A 17,756-nucleotide genomic window follows, 5' to 3' on the forward strand; every position below is an offset into this window, starting at 1 on the left:
GCTTTGGGCACATGATGAAATCCAGTCATGGCCCCTGAGAGGTGAATGATCTCACATTACAGCTGTGTATTAAAGGAAACAAGCTTTATACCCTCCATCTTTTCATCCGAGTCCTCCCTACTTCAAGGAATAAATGATCACCTCAACAAGACGAGTCACTGCAGACAAACCTGAAGTCAGAATCTGCTTCAGCCTTGATGATTCCTCAGGTGAGTTGCTTATTAAAATCGGCAGGTTTTTAAACTACTGTCCTATAGGCCCTAAAAGGGGTTTTGCGTGCCCTGCCCCCACCCAAGTAATGGCATACATTGCATGCCTCCTACCAAAACAGCAACCAGCAAAACCCACCACAAGCCCTTCTCATGCCGGATCGATTTTAACTTTTGTCATTCTTTTCTGTTAAACAGGTGCTATCTCTATTTCAGTAGATCTCTGGCATCTTAAAAACAAAATATCTACCTAGACACGCAGTCAACAGTGCTGTCAAAGTGTTTTACAGCTATTCAGGCGAATGTTTGGATAGCAGCTGCAGTGCAGCCGACCCAGCGTCAGGTTTCCTCTTTAATACCTCACTGCGGCGTGATTCACTCATTTGCTTTTAGAACACTAGCCTATATTTAAAAACTGTTTGGCTTTACACGCCAAGTCAGCTTTGGCCTCTCCTCACTGCCTCGCGGCCCAAAAGGGAGATGTTCTAGCACAGCAAGCCCACAAATGCATTCGACTACCCAGTCGCTGAGGTGCAATTAGCCAATCAGGTCAAGTGAGTTCTCATTGGTGTTCATTAGTCACACTGAGTGAATGTCTTCTTCCTGGTGGTTTTACCTAGTTTTGTATTTAAAGACAATGTACTAATATTTCACCTTGTCTTTCTGTTTCTGTTTCTCACTCACCTGCACACATGCTCAAGAGTTTGCACTTTTTTTTCCCAAGTCTTAACTTTTTTCTTTAATGTTTGTCTCTAATTAACATTACAGTACACTGACTACAAGAAGAGCAAAAGGACCTGCTGCTTTGGGAATTACATCATCTCTCCTTTATCAAGTTGACGGTTTATATCAGGATGAAGTCCCATATGGGCAAATTCTGTTCATGTATGTCTCACTTATAATTGGCCCTCAGGCTGATGCATGACCACACCCGTTTTTAGCTGATTGCATCAGAGGATTCCCAACATGTGTACACCAGCTCCAGAGGGACATAGCTGGCATAGAGACAGCCAGTGTATACAACTTGTCTGTCAGAGCTCTCATTAAAGACAAGTTCTTGTGAGGGCTCTAGGAGACTGTTATTCCCTATCTGTCTTCTCAAGCTTTAGTGCATATGGGTCAGGCTAACAGGTTTTGGTAGACACTTCCTTCTGCTGTGGTACACAGTCTTGAGGTTCTTTGAAGGTGGCGAAGGTTACAGACCTGACCATTAGCAACAGCTTATTACTATGATTTATGTATGCACAATGGACAGTTTTAAGGCTCACTCCTCTTTCTGAGGCTGCTGCATTTGTGTCAAGGGGAAGGGTCAAATGAAGCCACAGCCTTTCAGTACTAAGAAATTAAATATGCCAACATGTCCAAGCAGAACCTCCCCTCCCCCACCTCATTATACCAGTGACGCTGAACTGACTCTCATTTCTTGTTTAGAGTTGAAAGATGCAGTAGATCATTTCCCATCATTCCCTGACCTGGAGCAACGGCTGCAGGTAACACCGATATGTAGCTACAGTGGAATGTTGATGCGAGCAACGTTTTCATGTTTTGAAGCCATGGGTTTGTTTGATGATGGATTTGGGCTCATACAGTAACAGGTGCATGGAAACGTAGAAGAAAGGATAAATACATGGGGCTAAGGATAGAACTGGACTCCAGGAATAGCAATTGTGAGTCGCTGGCTTGTGCAACAGGATGCAATAACTGCTTCCCGGATAAACCAGCTAGTAAAATCAGAATGGAAAGGGAGTAATAAATGAATGATAAAAATGTCCCAGGCATGCAGTCTCATGGGACGAGTTGTGCAAAAATGACTGTAGTTTTTTGGGCGATTGTCCTTCTGTGACGTATAAATTAGTAAACCAGTACATCAGAAAAAGACTCAAAGGAATTACAAAGATAAACACACTAATATTATACCACAGTTCAAACTCAAGAGGGCAGTAGTGTAATCTTGGTGTGTCTGGAAACAGCTGGTAGCTCATTGTTTCCATTTAATAATAGTTTTGTGTTTTCTTTTAAAATGCTAAAAATCATGATTTATTATTATTATTATTATTATTGTTTAATAAAGGCCAATAGCTTTATGTAAGTGTATAATCAAGACTATTGTTAATTTGGTGTAAATAGACAAACATCACTGGGCGCTAATAGCAATTTTTCAATTTATAATGACAAATATTATATGCACTGATCACAAAGACATAAACAGCTTTTTTTCCATTAAATGTTTCTGTACTGGGGTAGAATAAGGTTAAGAAGTTAATATGTTTACACTGTAGGAAGGGGGAGTCATCTTAAAAAGGTCAATATCAAAATTTTAGGAGGAAGTCAAGAGCAGTAGCTATATTTAATACATTAATAAACACACTAGTGCCTTCTCTAAGAACTTCCTTTGAAATATCTAATCCACTATACAATATGAAAAACATCATGTCTACAGCAACTTCAAAAAAGTGCCTCTCTTGGTCTGAAATGATGAATGGGTTTTCATATTGGACAGTGGATGGACAGAGGGAGATCGTTAAAGCCACACTACTATACTCCCAAATCAAACCATGCCTCACACCCTCTTAACAAAACAAAACAAACCCAATCATTCATCATTTCAGTTGTCTAAATTTTAACAGTATATAATTTATTTATTCTTAGCATTTGAATGATGATCCCTTTAGGATTTATTTATGTTTTGCTGTACATGTACAGTATTGATGCTGCTAATGAAGTTATGTGGTAATGCAAGGGGAACAATGGCTCTCTGAAAGAAAGATAAAAAAGCAATATTTGTACAGTTACTGCACTGGTCAGTAATAATCAGAAAATAATCATAATTGTCATTGTCATAAGATCTGCAGTGACTCACATTTATGAAGCATATAAGGAATTGGACTAAACAATGGGAATAAGCAGAAGTTGTTATTAAAGCAATATTTCGGAGCAGTTTGAGTCATTCTGAAAGCAGAACTTCTGCTTCAGATGAAGCCAACCATTTCGCCAACAGCTTCCTAAATGTAAGCTATTGGTTGTTCTGTGTGCAGTCACACTAGTAATGGATTTTATGGAAAGGGGATTTTCCTTTCATTGGGAAATCCAGACTTACTAGACATGGTTTCGGCCCACGTTCTGTGGATAACCATACAAACAAGTGTGAACAAGTAGAAGATACAAAACCAGGAGATACAGATACAGAACCGGGAGGTAGTCAGAGAGCAGGATGTGTGCCAGTTAGGTTGAGGTATACAGTATAATTTAATTTGACGTCTGCCTCAGGTTGATGGCATGATGCATTGATTTCCAGGTTGATGGGATAATGCACAATTGCGTCATGGCAGATGTGAACGTTTTTCCCAGTCTCATGTATAGTTCTTTCTGTCTTCTCTTCCTTTTATTGCCACAGCCGGTGTTACCATGCCAGTCCCTGAAGGAGTCTGTCCAAGTCTACAGAGACCACTGCAAAATGGCCAAAGAGTTTCACCAGGTTAAAACAGAAATTGATCTGCTGGAAGACAGAAAGTGAGTGTGAAAGTAGCCAGCAAGCAGGGGAAAACCCTGTCACAGTGCTAGAGCTTTTGTTTGTGCAGACACACACACATACATACACACACACACACACACACACACACAGACACACACACACAGACACACACACACACACACACACACACACATATTCCACACATACACAAACATATACCCACTCACACATGCCGACACATGCATAACAGTATAAAGCAATGAATGCATAACCTTTATACATTTCTTGATATGGATGCATAAAAGAACAAGGACATAAATCATGATTCGGCTTTACTTAAAATTAATTTCAGACATTTTTGGATGTAATGCAATACAGACACCTTTGTCTGGTGCTCTTACTTAGGACACATTCTTCTTTGACTGGCAAAGGGAATTTCCTTACAAGTCATGCTCTTCTGGTTAAAAATAGGCCTGTGTAATCATGACAACCTCTTACATACTGTATTGTGGCATGCAATGCTTGTGTTTTTCATCATGATTCAAAAAAAGTGCACTTAGAAAGCTGTGTCTAGTGTGTGTACTGGTCAGACAGCATTTTGGTACATTTGTATTAGTATTTCAAGTTAACATTATAGTACTTTGTGAATTGTGTTTACAAAACATAAGGCAAAGAAATTTTAGTTAGGTAAATGGGGGAATAATTCCTTGTATCTTCTGGCCATTTGCTTGAATGGTAGATTGATTGTGTTGAAGGTTAGTTTACAGTGAAGTCTCTGTTTTGCATACACACTTAACATTGCTATTGGTGAGAATTCCCCAAGTCCCTTTTCCCCTGTTCGTTTTGTGTGGAGAAAATGGAGCATACGAGAGTCCCAAGTGCCCTCCCCCACGTGCCTACTATGGAATATCCCGTGAAGTAGACGTGTGAGCTTTCAATGTACATGCAAGGTGTTAAATTACCTCTCATTTATAACCGATATTCATAGCTTTGTTGGTAAACAAAGTTACACTCCGTTCACACACTGGAAAGGGAATTGTTTTACTTTCACTCATTAAGAGTTTCCTTCAAAAAGAATTAACTCTTGTTCTAAACTCGTCACAATAAACCAGTCACTTCACTGGAAAGCCCGGTCTATTGTACTCACCCTTTATGTACTGCTCAAACAGTTGGTCCAAAGGCCATGGAACAGGAGCTTCATATGCTGGCTGTGTGCCATGTGGGATCACAGCACAGTGCTTTGTTTACATGAGCTGGAGCTGCTGGAACAGCAGACAGCACAACCATTTACACTACAGGACAGTTGTGTTTACAGTCAGCACACATCTAGTATATTTTAACGGGTAATGATTAGCATTGACTTTCATCATTAATGATAAACTGCATTTCTACTCTTGAGATCATTGTATCAGATTGGGTTCCACACTGCTATGGTTTACATAAGTAAGCAGAACATCATGTTTCCAGTGAGGTGTCTTCTGCAAATGCCAAAAGACACCTAACTGGAAGAAACCACTGATTAATATGTGGTGTTAATCAAATACCCCCTTTTTGATCATATAATTATACATACAACTAAGAACTAAGGTTTAATTGTTATTAGGCAACTAGGCTTAGTTCTTCCAAAATGATGCTAAAATGATCATAGCAGAGGAAAATTGTTTTGGCAAATACCTCAGTGATTCATATGCTACAAGCGGCATTACAAGGCAGCATTATTCTGCATTTGGGAAGCTAATCGCTGATGATTTAAAAAAAAAAAAACAAAAAAAAAAACAAGAAGAAGAATTTCTTCCCTCATGGTGACAGGACACCATGCTGTGTGTGCGCGTATGTGTGTGTATGTGTGCGCGCATGTGCGTGCCCATGCCAGGAGGGAACTGATAGCGGAACTAGCGGAAGATGAGCGGGTGATGCTGGAGATGGCTCGACTGGAGGAAGAGTTTCGCCTGCTGACAGAAGAGAACCGAACCCTTGTCACAGTGTACACGGAACGCACTCAACAGCTTGCCACTTTGCGCGTGGCTAATCAGAAAAGGCAGGGCTCCTCATGACCCGTGACCTTTTCCAGAAAGGCGAGTAGGGTCGTAAGGCCAAGGATGTCATGTTGGTAATAATAAACAGTTGAGCTAGTTGTATCAGGCTATGTATTGAAGTTCCACCAGCTGAACATAGGGGTACAAGATGGATCACTAGCACTTACAGTTTCTTTGGTTCATCTGAAAAGACCCAGGAATTCTTTTGGTATTGATATGTTGCCCTCTGCACCATTTATAAACAATGTTCCATTTTTATTTTAGATGTCACCTTTGTTTAGTCTTTGTTTGTACTTCAGATAAGATATAGTACAATGACCTTGTCATAGAGCTTAGCTTTGGTACAGTTACACAGGCAGAACAGAAGCTTTAGTGAATGCTACAGAACCAATTAGAAAACCAAATGGTTTGATTCTCAGTATACATGTAAAATATAAACTCTACGCATTATTGACCCCTTTTACAGACATTCTTGGCTGAATGATGTTGCATAACATATGTGAACAAATTGGCATGGCTAAGGACAGACTGGGTAAGCTGCATTTTTAGTCAGATGAGGGTCAGTGGTTAAGAGGTCCACACTGAAGACCAGAGGCTGTCCAATCTGATCCTCATTTGAACTCTGAGTCAGGGCTTCTCTATTGTGTACACAGTATATGCAGTTGTACTGAATGACTAAAAATATACCATATAACATAAAGTAACTGATTGCATATTGCTGTAACAGTACTATACTGCAATTATGAATTGCAGCAAAGCTACACACACACAAAACCTCCACTGGGATGGTAAGCAAGACAGTTCACTATAAAAGCCACAATTGAATTCAATAAACACATATAGAGAAGAGTCTTAGACTGCAGTGGAGGCATGTTGATGTTGTGTTACCTTATGGTCTTACGGCTCTCCATGCACACCTGCACTATTACAGCAAGCACTCTGAACCTCCAGCAGAACAGGATGTTTATTGGACAAGTCCAATTAGAGAATTCTGGCCTGTGATGGTCATTACGCTCAGTTCCTGTATTCACAAAGTTTGTCAGAGCAGGAATTGAGCTCTAAAATCAAAATTCACACTTCCTCCATGACTACTATAAGTTGTGTGACTGCTCAAGGGGCAATTCTCCTGGAATACATTTTTTGAAAATGGGTCCTTGGCAGTGGTGGGGGACTAGGAGGGTTTTAGTGTAGACCAGTGTCTTCACATGTGTGGACCCAAGTCATTCTCTTTAACTAATGTTATCTTTTTTGTTTGTTTGTTTACTGAGAGTGTCTGAAAAGTGTGACTGATGTATTTTCCTTTTTACTCAAGATGTGTTCTAAGTTGTGTTTTCTCATTATATGTCTGGAGTTTGATATTGGGCAGTGTTAAACTGCAGTGTCTATACAGTGTTCCTACCTTTTGGAGAATAAAGATAAATGTATGGTTGTGTTATGGTAGGATTTTCTTAATATGTCCTTAAAAATTAAGGCAACGTGTGAACACGTTAATACCCTCCATTGTGCTCAGTTGGTAATAAGGAACTTAAGTTTCAAAATGTGATCAACACAATTTAGGATTGTGAAACATTTTATAATGTAATGTTCCATACTCCCTTATCCCACTCACTTTTTGTAGGCCACTAAAGCAGCACAAAGACAATTCTGTAGCTCATGGCCTGGCTTTTAACTTGGCTGCTCTGGTGAAATCTACCTGCTCAAGGACATGTTTCTTATCCACAACTCCATCTATACCATTTTGCAGCCTGTGGGACCCTGGTCATATTATTTCTGGCACATCAATCTGAAATGTGTGTGTTGAATTGTAGCAGACACTTCACAGATGAGTGTGGATTGTGGTTTTAGATATGCATACCAGTAACACTGGTTAACATTTTGTCCCATGCAAAAAGTACCTGATTCTTTTTGTATTTTTACACAATAATTCCAAATATGTTTTCAGAGTTCCTTCATATATTTTGTTCCAGTATACTTGCATATCATTATGTATAGTAAAGAGGTAGCAATGAAAGTGGACTCGCTCTATATTGGCACTGTTGCTGGATACTGAAGAGGGATGTTCCTGACACCAAATATAGGCAAAAATCACACAGCTGTAGATTTTACAAGTAAGTTTGTACATATTTTAAATGTAATGGTAGCTTGATTTATAAATAAGCAATGTATAATCAAAAAAATCTAAAAACATCGATTTTAGAATTTAGAAAAATTCAGAATTCAGGAAAAACTATAAGGTCTATTTGTTTTAGTTTGTGTGACAAAAAAGTAAAAAGTTCAAATGATTTGACCCAGTGTGAGCACTACACCAAACCAGTATCAGAGATTCCACAGACCCACAGACATTGGCGAGCAAACAGATATGCAACAGACATGTTTTGTTATAAAAACAAGGTATGGGCACAAGTGTTACGTTCGTACTGACACAAAAATTCCAGTGAATTTAAACAACAGCAAAGCAGACAAACCGGAAATATCGGTTATTGTGACTGGCAGAGCGACTGAACTATTAGAGCAGTGACCGTGTTTAAGTGGGCTGGACAATAACAGTTCTGGCTCGGGTCACGTGATGGAAACACAAGCACCTCCTTGTTCTGATATTATTCTGCGCTTTAAAGGCTACGTGTAGCTACATTGTAATAAACATAACGCTTGGCGTTTGGTTTTACTCAAGTGATATGATAGGTAAGTATTAACATTTGTCTGTAATTCATATTTACGCAGGTGAACGCAGACGTCTACGCACGAAGAGAATTAATAACATGGAAATGTTCTGTCTAACATGCTATCAAAGTTATGAAAGATTGTTGTCTACCCACGCCTAGATTGTTAAATGTATTAAATCTCATATTTACCGAAAAATTACCTTCATTAGTAATCTACAACACGATCTTGCATTGTCTTCCAAATGTATACCTTTTCCGACATTTTAAAACATTAGCTATGTGTAGTAAGGTTTCGTTACGGAATTTTGTTTTGCGCCCAATACGTCTTATTTTAACTTAATGCATTTTAGGGAAGTTGGTTAGTGCGTCTGCTTAACAAAAGAGAAATAGGTTAGTCCCCCAGCGACGTACTGTGCAGTGTCGTGGAACTTCGGTGAAAGAGCAGCTCGCAGGAACGGAGGATAAAGGAAAAGGCAAGAAAACGCTTGCTCATCCTTTATCAGCAATACCTCGTGAGTCAGCAGTACGCGCGCTTGCGCCACAGCCCCGCTGAGTTCTTTGCACGCCTGAGATAAAGTGCTGTCATGAGCAAGCACTTAAAACAATTATGCTTGAACAGTTTAACGCACTCTGACATCTATTTAATATTAGAAGCAAACGTTTCCTTAGACCGTGGTGTTTCGCGCCATTTGTGACTTAACTGCAGTCCGAGTGTAGTTGAAACATTTAGGTGTTGGCGCATACGTTTACGATCTTTATAGACAGTCCTTCAGAAATGTGCTCGCATCGTGCTTTTTGGCTTTCTTGCCTAGACAGAAGGCCCAGAGGAACGAACAGTTTTTGGCAGTGTCCTTTTGAACATGCTGCATCACACAATGATTTAGAACTTTGTTTTATTATTTTAAAAATTATTATTTAATAATAGTCATAAAAAGTCACTAAAAACAAAGCGAGTTTGGTTGAAGATGATTACATCACACATTTACAAAGTGGTTATAAACATTTTTCTTTATTTCCCTACTTTTGTATTGGAGTAGATGCTGAATTTGTATTTTGTATATAACTCAGTAGTAAGTCATGACTCAGTATGTGCCAAAGTCTCTTTATCTATGTAACACATTGTAAATTCTGTCAGTTGGATAATGAAGTTATACTTCATTATCCAACTGACAGAATTTACAGTACAATAAGATATATTGTCTTTGGTTTGTCCCAACGCTGTGAGCTTTTGTAATGTGCTGAGTTTCCTCTTTCATTATGAAGCAGATGTAATCCAGAATGTCACAGGAGAGCCACAGGACATCTGTGTTCACCTTCCAGTCATCCGTGCACAGTTCCCACGTGCTGCGCTGTCTGGATGAGCAGAGACAGAAAGACCTCCTGTGTGACCTGACGGTGGTGGTGGAGAACCGGAGGTTCCGGGCACACCGCTCGGTTCTGGTCTCCTGCAGTGATTACTTTGGTGCCCGCATGACCAATCATGCCAACCAGGGTCTTGTTATCGCCCTGCCAGATGAGGTGAATATATATGCAGTGGCCAATTCAAGAGGTCAAGATCACATACTATGTCTGTCCTCCAAAACTTTATGACATATCTGGGTGTGCTCTGTGCAAAGATAAAGTTTGCCCTAGAAGTAAGTACTGCGATCTATTGGTGTGCTAATCGTGTTAGTAACTGAAAGTGGTCTTGTCTTTCCAAGGTTAGCGCAGAAGGATTCGAGCCCTTGTTGCAGTTTGCATACACCTCAAAACTGCTCTTTACCAAAGAAAATGTGCTGGAGATCCGCAACTGTGCGAACGTTCTGGGCTTTAAGAACCTGGACAAGGCATGCTTCGACTTCATCCTGCCCAAGTTTTTTGACAGTAACAGAAACTCCTCAAAAGGCCCTAGAAAGCAGTGCTGTAAGACTAAATGCTGGAGATCAACCAAAGCCAAGTCAAGCTCAAACGACGATGGTGTCGATGATGGTGTCCACACCACTGTCAACGATGGCGTCAAAGACGGTGTCGACTATGGCATTAATGACAATGTCAACGATGGTGTCAACGCCAGAGAAGCACCTTCAGGGCCTCCACCCTTCCCTGCTGAGTGTGAGGAGATGGAGCCACATTGCCCTTATAAACCGGACAGGACCACTGCGAGAGGCTGCAGTCCATGTGGCTTTGAGACGGAGGCAGAGGTGGCATCGGACTACTCCCTGTTGTGTCCGAAGTACCGCAAGTTCCTTTTGGCATGCGGAAGGAGCCAGTCCAACGTAGATGCCAATGGGTCGGAAGCTGAGATCACCGACGGTTCCTGCCCCCTCCGGTGCCTGCCTTGCTCCAGCGCGGTCCTGCCGTCAGATGAGACCTCTCCACAAGTCGAGGAAGCGCTGCCTTCCCCTTGCTGCCTGCTCACCAAGCAGTCCCTACCACTGGCTCCATCCTTGCAGGAAGTGGTAGAGGGTCCTGCTGCAAGAATCCTGGATAAGGAGTCCAGAGCCTCAGACTGCATCGTGGGGACCAACTGCCCGAGCCTGAGTGGTGCCCCCGGGCCAGAGCCAAGGACCTGTGAGGAGATCGAGGTGGCCAACCAGCTCACCTTGTGGCACAAAGTATGCAACCTCAGCACAGTGACATCAGCACCAGATGTACTGGAGAGAGGCCTGGAGCAGCAGTGTCTGAGGCAGTCAGAGTCGGGGCCCAGGACTACAGAGTGCCCCTTCCTCAGGGACATGGCTGCAGTGAGTGCTCGGGAGGAGGGTAACGACAGGCCGGTGCACTCGGCTGAGAGCCCCTATGCCTCCTCCATGCAGTCGGGCGAGGATTCGGACAGCTTCGACACGGAGGGCGACAGCGAGTCCTACACTAGCATGCGAGCGAGTGAGGTGAGCAGCCTTTGGTCAGTTTGACTGACCATGCCTCTAAAAATAACAAACTGACAGGCTATTCGATTAATCTGACTAATCCTTATACCTGTATATACTTACCTGAAGAAAGTATGGATGATCTATATTATTTCACATATTGCATAATTTTTATTTGTATAACTTAAATTTTAAATGAAGCCAGTGCTTATATATAGTGAAATAATTAAAAATGGACATTTAAATCATTTAAATAATCTTAAAAATTAGATTAAAATAATTTAAATAATTATTTGAATTTAAGGTTGAAAAAGTGTCAAGGTTAACTCTTCGTGTTATTTGTCCTTGTTTATTCACACGCCTGACTTTGGAAACCTAACTGCCGACTAAAAAAAAGTAACCCTATTTGGAGTTTGGCATTTTGTTGAGGGCCATAAAACTGCTGGCAGTGTGCTTATGTTGTGTAATTAGTGATCCTTAAACAGTCTTCTGGCAAAGACCAAGAGTCCTTGTGTTCTGTGAATAACAGCTTCATATCTGACAGATGCAGTGCCACACTAATTATAAACCAGTTTCAGTATTACCCACCCATCGATGTAAACAAACTTACAGCACTCACAATGGATGAGGGCCAGGTTAGAGGTTTTCCTCCTCCCCTTTGCCTCTCTCTTAAGCTTGTTGATGGTTTATGAATTAAAGTAGTAATTTTCTAACCCCTTCTGAGAAGAGAAAAGCATAATTGTTTATGAATTAGGTCTATCTCTGTTTATAAGAAATAGGAAGACTCAGAGGTATCTGCAGACAGAAAATTTCTTCATGCAGAACTACTATTCAACTATTCATATTTCCAGGTTCATTTAGAACAATTTTTACAGCGCTTTCTGCACTTATCATTAACTAGCCTCAGGTAAGATCTGTACACACGCTGGACGCTTTAGGTGGCCATGTAAAGGAAAACGCGTCCGCATCCTTTTATGCGACAAGCTGGTGCAGTCACGCTCCTCTCCTGTAGATGCAGCTGCCATTCTCCGTGGAACAAATCGCATCCCTCAGCCGCAACGATTTCCAGCAGATGCTGAAGGTGCACTGCCTGACGCGTGAGCAGCTCGAATTTGTGCACGACGTGCGGCGGCGCAGCAAGAACCGCATCGCCGCCCGCCGCTGTCGCAAGAGGAAGCTGGACTGCATCTACAACCTGCAGTGTGAGATCGAGAGGCTGGTGAGTGCTCTCTGCCCGCGCTGAAGTACGAGATTAAGAGGACGGTAGGCGCTCTCTGCTACACGCTTCTCTCTGCCCATGTGCTGAATGGAAGTGCGATTCCTCATGGTTTGCTCATCATGGGGCGGAAGGGCCGGCGTTTTTATGTTGCCTTGTGTATCCTTGACTTGTCTGAGAGTAGTATGTCAATACGCATATATTGTTGGGGAGTCAAAGTTAATCACTAATCTTCTGTATCTGCAATCTCAAGCATGTCTTACATGTAACATGCTGTAAAGTCCTTAAAACCTTAGTTTGAATTGTAATATTATTTTAATTCTAACTCCAAATCTAAGCACTTAACTGGGTGCACGTGTGTGTGCATGTGTTCTGCAGCGGAGTGAAAAGGAGAAGCTGACCAATGAGAAGCAGCAGCTGGACCAGCTGAAGCTGAAGACATGGCATAGCTACACAGGTCTGTACGACAGGCTGTGTGCTGAGGCCAGGCTCCAGCCAGAGCAGGTTCAAGTACTCGCCAAGTACACCTCCGTGGGGAACTGTCCGCTCTCTGCCCACCTGTCTGCCGAAGCATGCTTCCACCACTGTCCTGAGGCCGAACTCCAGGCCAGGGCTGTGGGATGTGCTGCAGGCCTCGCTGCTGCCGCCAATAGGTGTGAGCCTGGGCCGTCCACCAGCTCAGCACTGGAGCCCCCTGCTGGCAGGGCCAGAGCCGCATTGCAGAGTCTCACTACTCCAGCGCCTCTAATGGCCTTGCCTGACCCCCGACCTACTGACCCTCTACACACAGAGCCATGTGAGGTGGCGTCCATCAGAGAAATCTGTCCAGACCAAATAAGCAAACTCGAAACAGAAAAATACTAAGGTGCTTCGTCGTTTTATATTTTCTTTTCAAACAAAGTTTTTGATTTAATGAGGGCAATTGAAATGTCCTTATTAAATTTCTTTGCTTACTGTATGATGCAGATTTTTTATTGTCAGTAGTACAATCAGTGTATCATAATTGAAACCACCTCTGTTTTGTGTCTCTGTGGTTGTATAGCGATTCATTTATGAGTGTCTGTATGATCCTAGACCTTTTCACTCATCCAGAAGTTAGTTCAGTGTTCTCAGAGTTATACAAATGACTCAGTGACCCGAAGGATACTTTTTACAGTCTTAAAGCAGGTTTCTCCTGATCAGATTCCCCTGGGTTTGTTCGAATGTCAGATTCATTTTTTTATTTTTTTTATTAGCATTTGTCCTCCGTCATGTCCCCATTATCATTTAAGCCTTGTCTGTATCCTCCCCAAAGCGCCTGGTAAAGACCCATTCTCAGGAGATCTAATGTGGCAGGTACAGGAATATAAGCAACAGTATGGAATGGCAGAGGGACAAGCGAAACTAAGACATTCCAGTAATATGGAATGGAAACTGGTACAGTGGTATTCATTTCTAAGGTAGAGCATTCAACATCCTGCCTGTATAGTTTAGGTAAGCTGGGACCACACTGATCGCTTCATGGCAGCAACACAATGAACCAAACTTCCCCAAACCTAGACCAAATTGATCTTAACTGGTTGTTACAGGGTGAAACATGCACCATATTTTTACTTTTTTGATTAATTTCATACGTAATGGTTTGGTTACCCTGTTGCCTCACTGCTATTGATGTGAATGGGCCCAAATTAGTGCAGCTGTCTTTCAAGGCATAGAGGCAAAATAAATAAATTGTTTGATATTGCGAATTCACAGTACCCATGGATTTATCTCTTTTGTGGTATATAGCGTTTAGTTAATACATGCCCTTCAAAGTTCCATTCGCAATGCACAGTAGACCACCATCTAAGACCCAGAACATAAAGCCTGTTCAGGTTCAGGTTGTTATTATCAGTGTGGGCTGCATCAAAATTAGGTTAATATAACAGCGTTGCACCAGCAGGTGGCATTACAGTCCTTGGATGCTATTCACTGGACCACCAGAGGTGAATACCAAGTCTTAGTAACTCTTGCTTCCAGACCCATTCTAAAGTATTAAAAATGTTTGCATTATACTAAATTAGAGGGTTATATTAAACATTCAGCAAAGTTTCAATGATAAAAAAAAAAAGAAATAATATAAAACACTACTGAAAATGAATTAAATTGGCTTAGTCTGCTGTGAGTAGTCTGGGTGTGGTCCTAATATTCTAATAAGCACACTTGATTGATAGCCTGATATCACAGAATTGTAGTCTGCTATGGTATTCAAGTGAAGTAAAATAAAACTAAATTAGTAATTTAATGGACTTTGGAGCAGTAGTCATATGACACACTTCGAATATGAACATTATGTGCAAGATTAATCTAACTAGAAAGTAAACACAGATTTAAGTTTATTGAGGTCATTAAGGATGTGACTAAATGATTCCAGAAGTTGGCAGATCTAATCAGAGTCTCAGTCACTACATAAAATCATTCTCCTTTCTCTTTATATTTGCAATGTAATTTTGCTGGTTTTCAAATACACTTAGAACATTCAGTCTTAGAAAAAGAGAACTCTTTAACCTCAGGGAACCCATAAAATTTTTATGTTAAGAGAAGAACATTTAAACCTGTAAGGTTAAGTCTAATAATTTTACCTGTAGTATATTTATTGGGTTTAGAATAACAGAACCTCTTAAATCAAGCTGAATTAACAATGGTGTAGTACTCATAGGAATACATGCAACCATGCCATAATTAGTTAAATAGGTCTCTGTCAGTTTTGTCCCTGTATATCGCCTCTGATGGAGAATGCCTAAAGCTTCTTTAAATTGAACTGAAGATGGAGGATTTCCAATATAAAACTAAATATCATGTCAGCCATGTGAAGCTATTTCTGTGAGCAGCTTCATCTTCTTTCCCTGCATCTTGATATATGAGATATATTCAGGTGTAAGACAGCTAAAAGAAAGTGCAGAGAATTGTCTCTCTCTCATATGAGGAATGTGACAAAATATGAAACTCTACTGTATTTTTAAGCCAGGGATACAGGCACAAGCCACCAAGCACAAAGTAGAAGACAACTTTTATCAAAGTGTGAGGTAACAAGCCTAAATATCCTCCCTGGTTGAACTGTAATGTGGGGCAAATTCAACAGAATTGCTGTTGTCCATGTTGACATTTGAGGTCTGGTTGAAATGACAGCACACCAGACCCAGAATTGGATTCCTTGCATTGTGGCAGATTGTTCTAGAAGAGTCATTTAGGTGAGCTCAGCTGACAAGAAACAGAAGGACAGAGACGCATAATCCATGTTGTCATTCATTCAAGATTGAAAAAAAGCGTAAACCTGGAGGTTTTTGATCAAGAGTTATGAGGCTGTGAGATTAAAGTCCATGCAGTCGGGGGCAAACAGCATTTCAGGTCTAAATGCAATCCTGGAATTAATCAAAATGCCAAAAAGAGTTTAAGTGCACCAAACATGCTGGGATGAATGAAAAGCCTCCTTAAATTCCCATTTGATTCATGCCTGGCTGTTATGGACTTCTGTTTCCTCCATCAGCACATGTGTGCTTTATTTAATAAAATCATGCCAAAAAAATTGGATGGGTTCAGAGAAGCAAGTAATCACAATATCTCTGCCTGTGGATATAAATGATGTATTTTTGTATTTATTTTGTAAAACAGGAATGTTAAAAAACATCTAGAATCAACAGTTAACTTCTGTAATTAGCCCAATGTTGGTAGTGGCTTCATCTCTCAAGGTCTCTGTTTAAGGGCCATCTGTCCTCATCGTGATCCTCCTGTCTGGACTGACCTTGGCCAGAAAACTTTATTGTTTAAGCCGACTCCACTTACAATCACACGGGAGGTCAGTAGACCATCCACCAGTCAGTCTCATATCTTTCAAGAACCTACAACAGGGAAGCAAAGTTTAATTAAACAAGTAAAAATTTGGACAAATTTAGAGCATTACAGCAGTTTTAGATCAGGATGATTACATTCCAATTCAATTTAGACTTTAGAGAAATAAAGACATCTGAATAAGGGACTCTCCGTGGTGATCCGCATTATCCAGATCACCATTTCCGCTGCTAGTCAACGGTGAGCGCGAGCTGTGCTCGCTCATAGAGGCAGCTGCTGTTCGACACAAGAAGTCATTAGTACTAATGGTGTGCTTGGTTTTATGTGCATGACCTCCCGAAAGATTAGTGTGCACTGCGAGTCTTCTGAGAGTGATAGAAACAGAGCCCACACATACTCCCTCTCTCAGCCCCACTCAGCTATTTGCCGGCAGCCATATGCCTTTGTTGTGTGCAGGTGTGATGGACGTCATTAAACCTGAAGTAGCCTAAATTTATCATTTACTGAACAGATGAGTAAACAGACCAACAAGGTCATTAATGTCAATAACAGAATTCTGCCTGAGGAACAGAAGCTGAAACGTATGTTAATAACATTGCACAGCCCTTTTAACCCCTAATTAACATTTCAGTCCAGGAGTTACATAATTCATATTGTTTTAACCACAAAACTGAAATCCTATGAAGTAATATATCTTTGACCTTTTTCCTTGCAGCTCCTTTAGTTTTCTGGTAATTCTGGAATGACTAATCATGGGAATCATTTTCTCCAGAAAAGAGGCAACTAGCACCAAGCTAGTGTCACGGTGACAGGGGTCTCGTATTGAGCCGTACCAAATACAAAATGAACCTCTCAACATTTGAAGTCCTGGGACAGATGTTAAAAGCTGATATCTTTACTTGTCATTTTATTCCTCACCGCACCAATATGCACACACACGCACATGTGCGGGCACACACACACACACACACACACACACACACACACACACACACACACACACACACACACACACACACACACACACATCTCCCACACTTAACTCTTATTCTAGATGTTCAGACACTCTGGTGGTCTGAGAGCCTCATCATCTATTCTGTAAATGACTTGGCTGGACTGACTGTGGGAAGCCACATGACTTACTGATGGACATTCTTTTTTTATCACAGTAACTGAGCGCTTTTAGTCCAACTCTAGCTGATATTCATGTCAGTGTATGCTGGGGTACAGCATACATTTTTTGCACAGAATCAGAATTGCTTCCTTTAAGTTATTCCTTCCTTTAAGAATTGCTTCCTTTAAGTATATAAAAATATATTCTTTTCTTGAGTGCTTACTTCAAAATAGTCAAAGCAGGGAAATATCGTTAATTTGAAAATTATTAAGTTAATTGTAATCTTTGGACATATATCAGCTGCTTATCAATGCTTATCATATATGTTATCAGAGAATATCCATTGACAAGGTTGTTAACAAAGTGATTAGAGGAAAGGAGGTAACTGCTGCC

The 17,756-nt window shown here is 41.0% G+C and overlaps 2 protein-coding genes and 1 long non-coding RNA gene across 7 annotated transcripts in view; 1 reads left to right on the top strand and 2 right to left on the bottom strand.

The window, feature by feature from the left end:
* The first annotated feature begins 1,682 nt into the window (after positions 1 to 1,682).
* On the top strand, positions 1,683 to 17,277 carry bach1b (BTB and CNC homology 1, basic leucine zipper transcription factor 1 b). Of its 4 annotated transcripts, XM_081702351.1 has the most exons (6): positions 1,683 to 1,699; positions 3,604 to 3,719; positions 9,644 to 9,898; positions 10,081 to 11,247; positions 12,239 to 12,445; positions 12,821 to 17,277. In XM_081702351.1, the coding sequence occupies exons 3-6, from the start codon at positions 9,659 to 9,661 to the stop codon at positions 13,304 to 13,306; spliced, it is 2,100 nt and encodes a 699-aa protein (XP_081558477.1). In that variant the 5' UTR covers positions 1,683 to 1,699; positions 3,604 to 3,719; positions 9,644 to 9,658; the 3' UTR covers positions 13,307 to 17,277. The 4 variants fall into 4 exon arrangements, with proteins under 4 accessions (XP_081558477.1, XP_026872774.2, XP_026872773.2 ...); XM_027016973.3 differs by lacking the exons at positions 1,683 to 1,699; positions 3,604 to 3,719 and adding an exon at positions 7,833 to 8,399 and having other exon boundaries at positions 9,647 to 9,898; XM_027016972.3 differs by lacking the exons at positions 1,683 to 1,699; positions 3,604 to 3,719 and adding an exon at positions 7,836 to 8,399.
* LOC113581668 (uncharacterized) lies at positions 3,437 to 8,840 on the bottom strand. 2 transcript variants are annotated; one of them, XR_003411090.3, is made up of 3 exons: positions 8,792 to 8,840; positions 4,829 to 4,943; positions 3,437 to 3,656 (listed from the first exon to the last, which is right to left on the bottom strand). It is a non-coding gene; the product is annotated as an uncharacterized LOC113581668 (long non-coding RNA). The 2 variants fall into 2 exon arrangements; XR_003411088.3 differs by having other exon boundaries at positions 4,829 to 4,940; positions 8,792 to 8,837.
* grik1a (glutamate receptor, ionotropic, kainate 1a) overlaps positions 16,187 to 17,756 on the bottom strand; it is a 49,470-nt gene continuing 47,900 nt past the window's right edge. The window contains exon 17 of the mRNA XM_035535447.2: positions 16,187 to 16,299. The gene's annotated coding sequence lies outside the window, so the exon portion shown is untranslated. The remainder of the gene's footprint in view (positions 16,300 to 17,756) is intronic.

Source organism: Electrophorus electricus, chromosome 19, assembly GCF_041902795.1.
Source record: "Electrophorus electricus isolate QZ-2024a chromosome 19, ASM4190279v1, whole genome shotgun sequence".
In the NCBI taxonomy this organism is placed as follows: Eukaryota; Metazoa; Chordata; class Actinopteri; order Gymnotiformes; family Gymnotidae; genus Electrophorus; species Electrophorus electricus.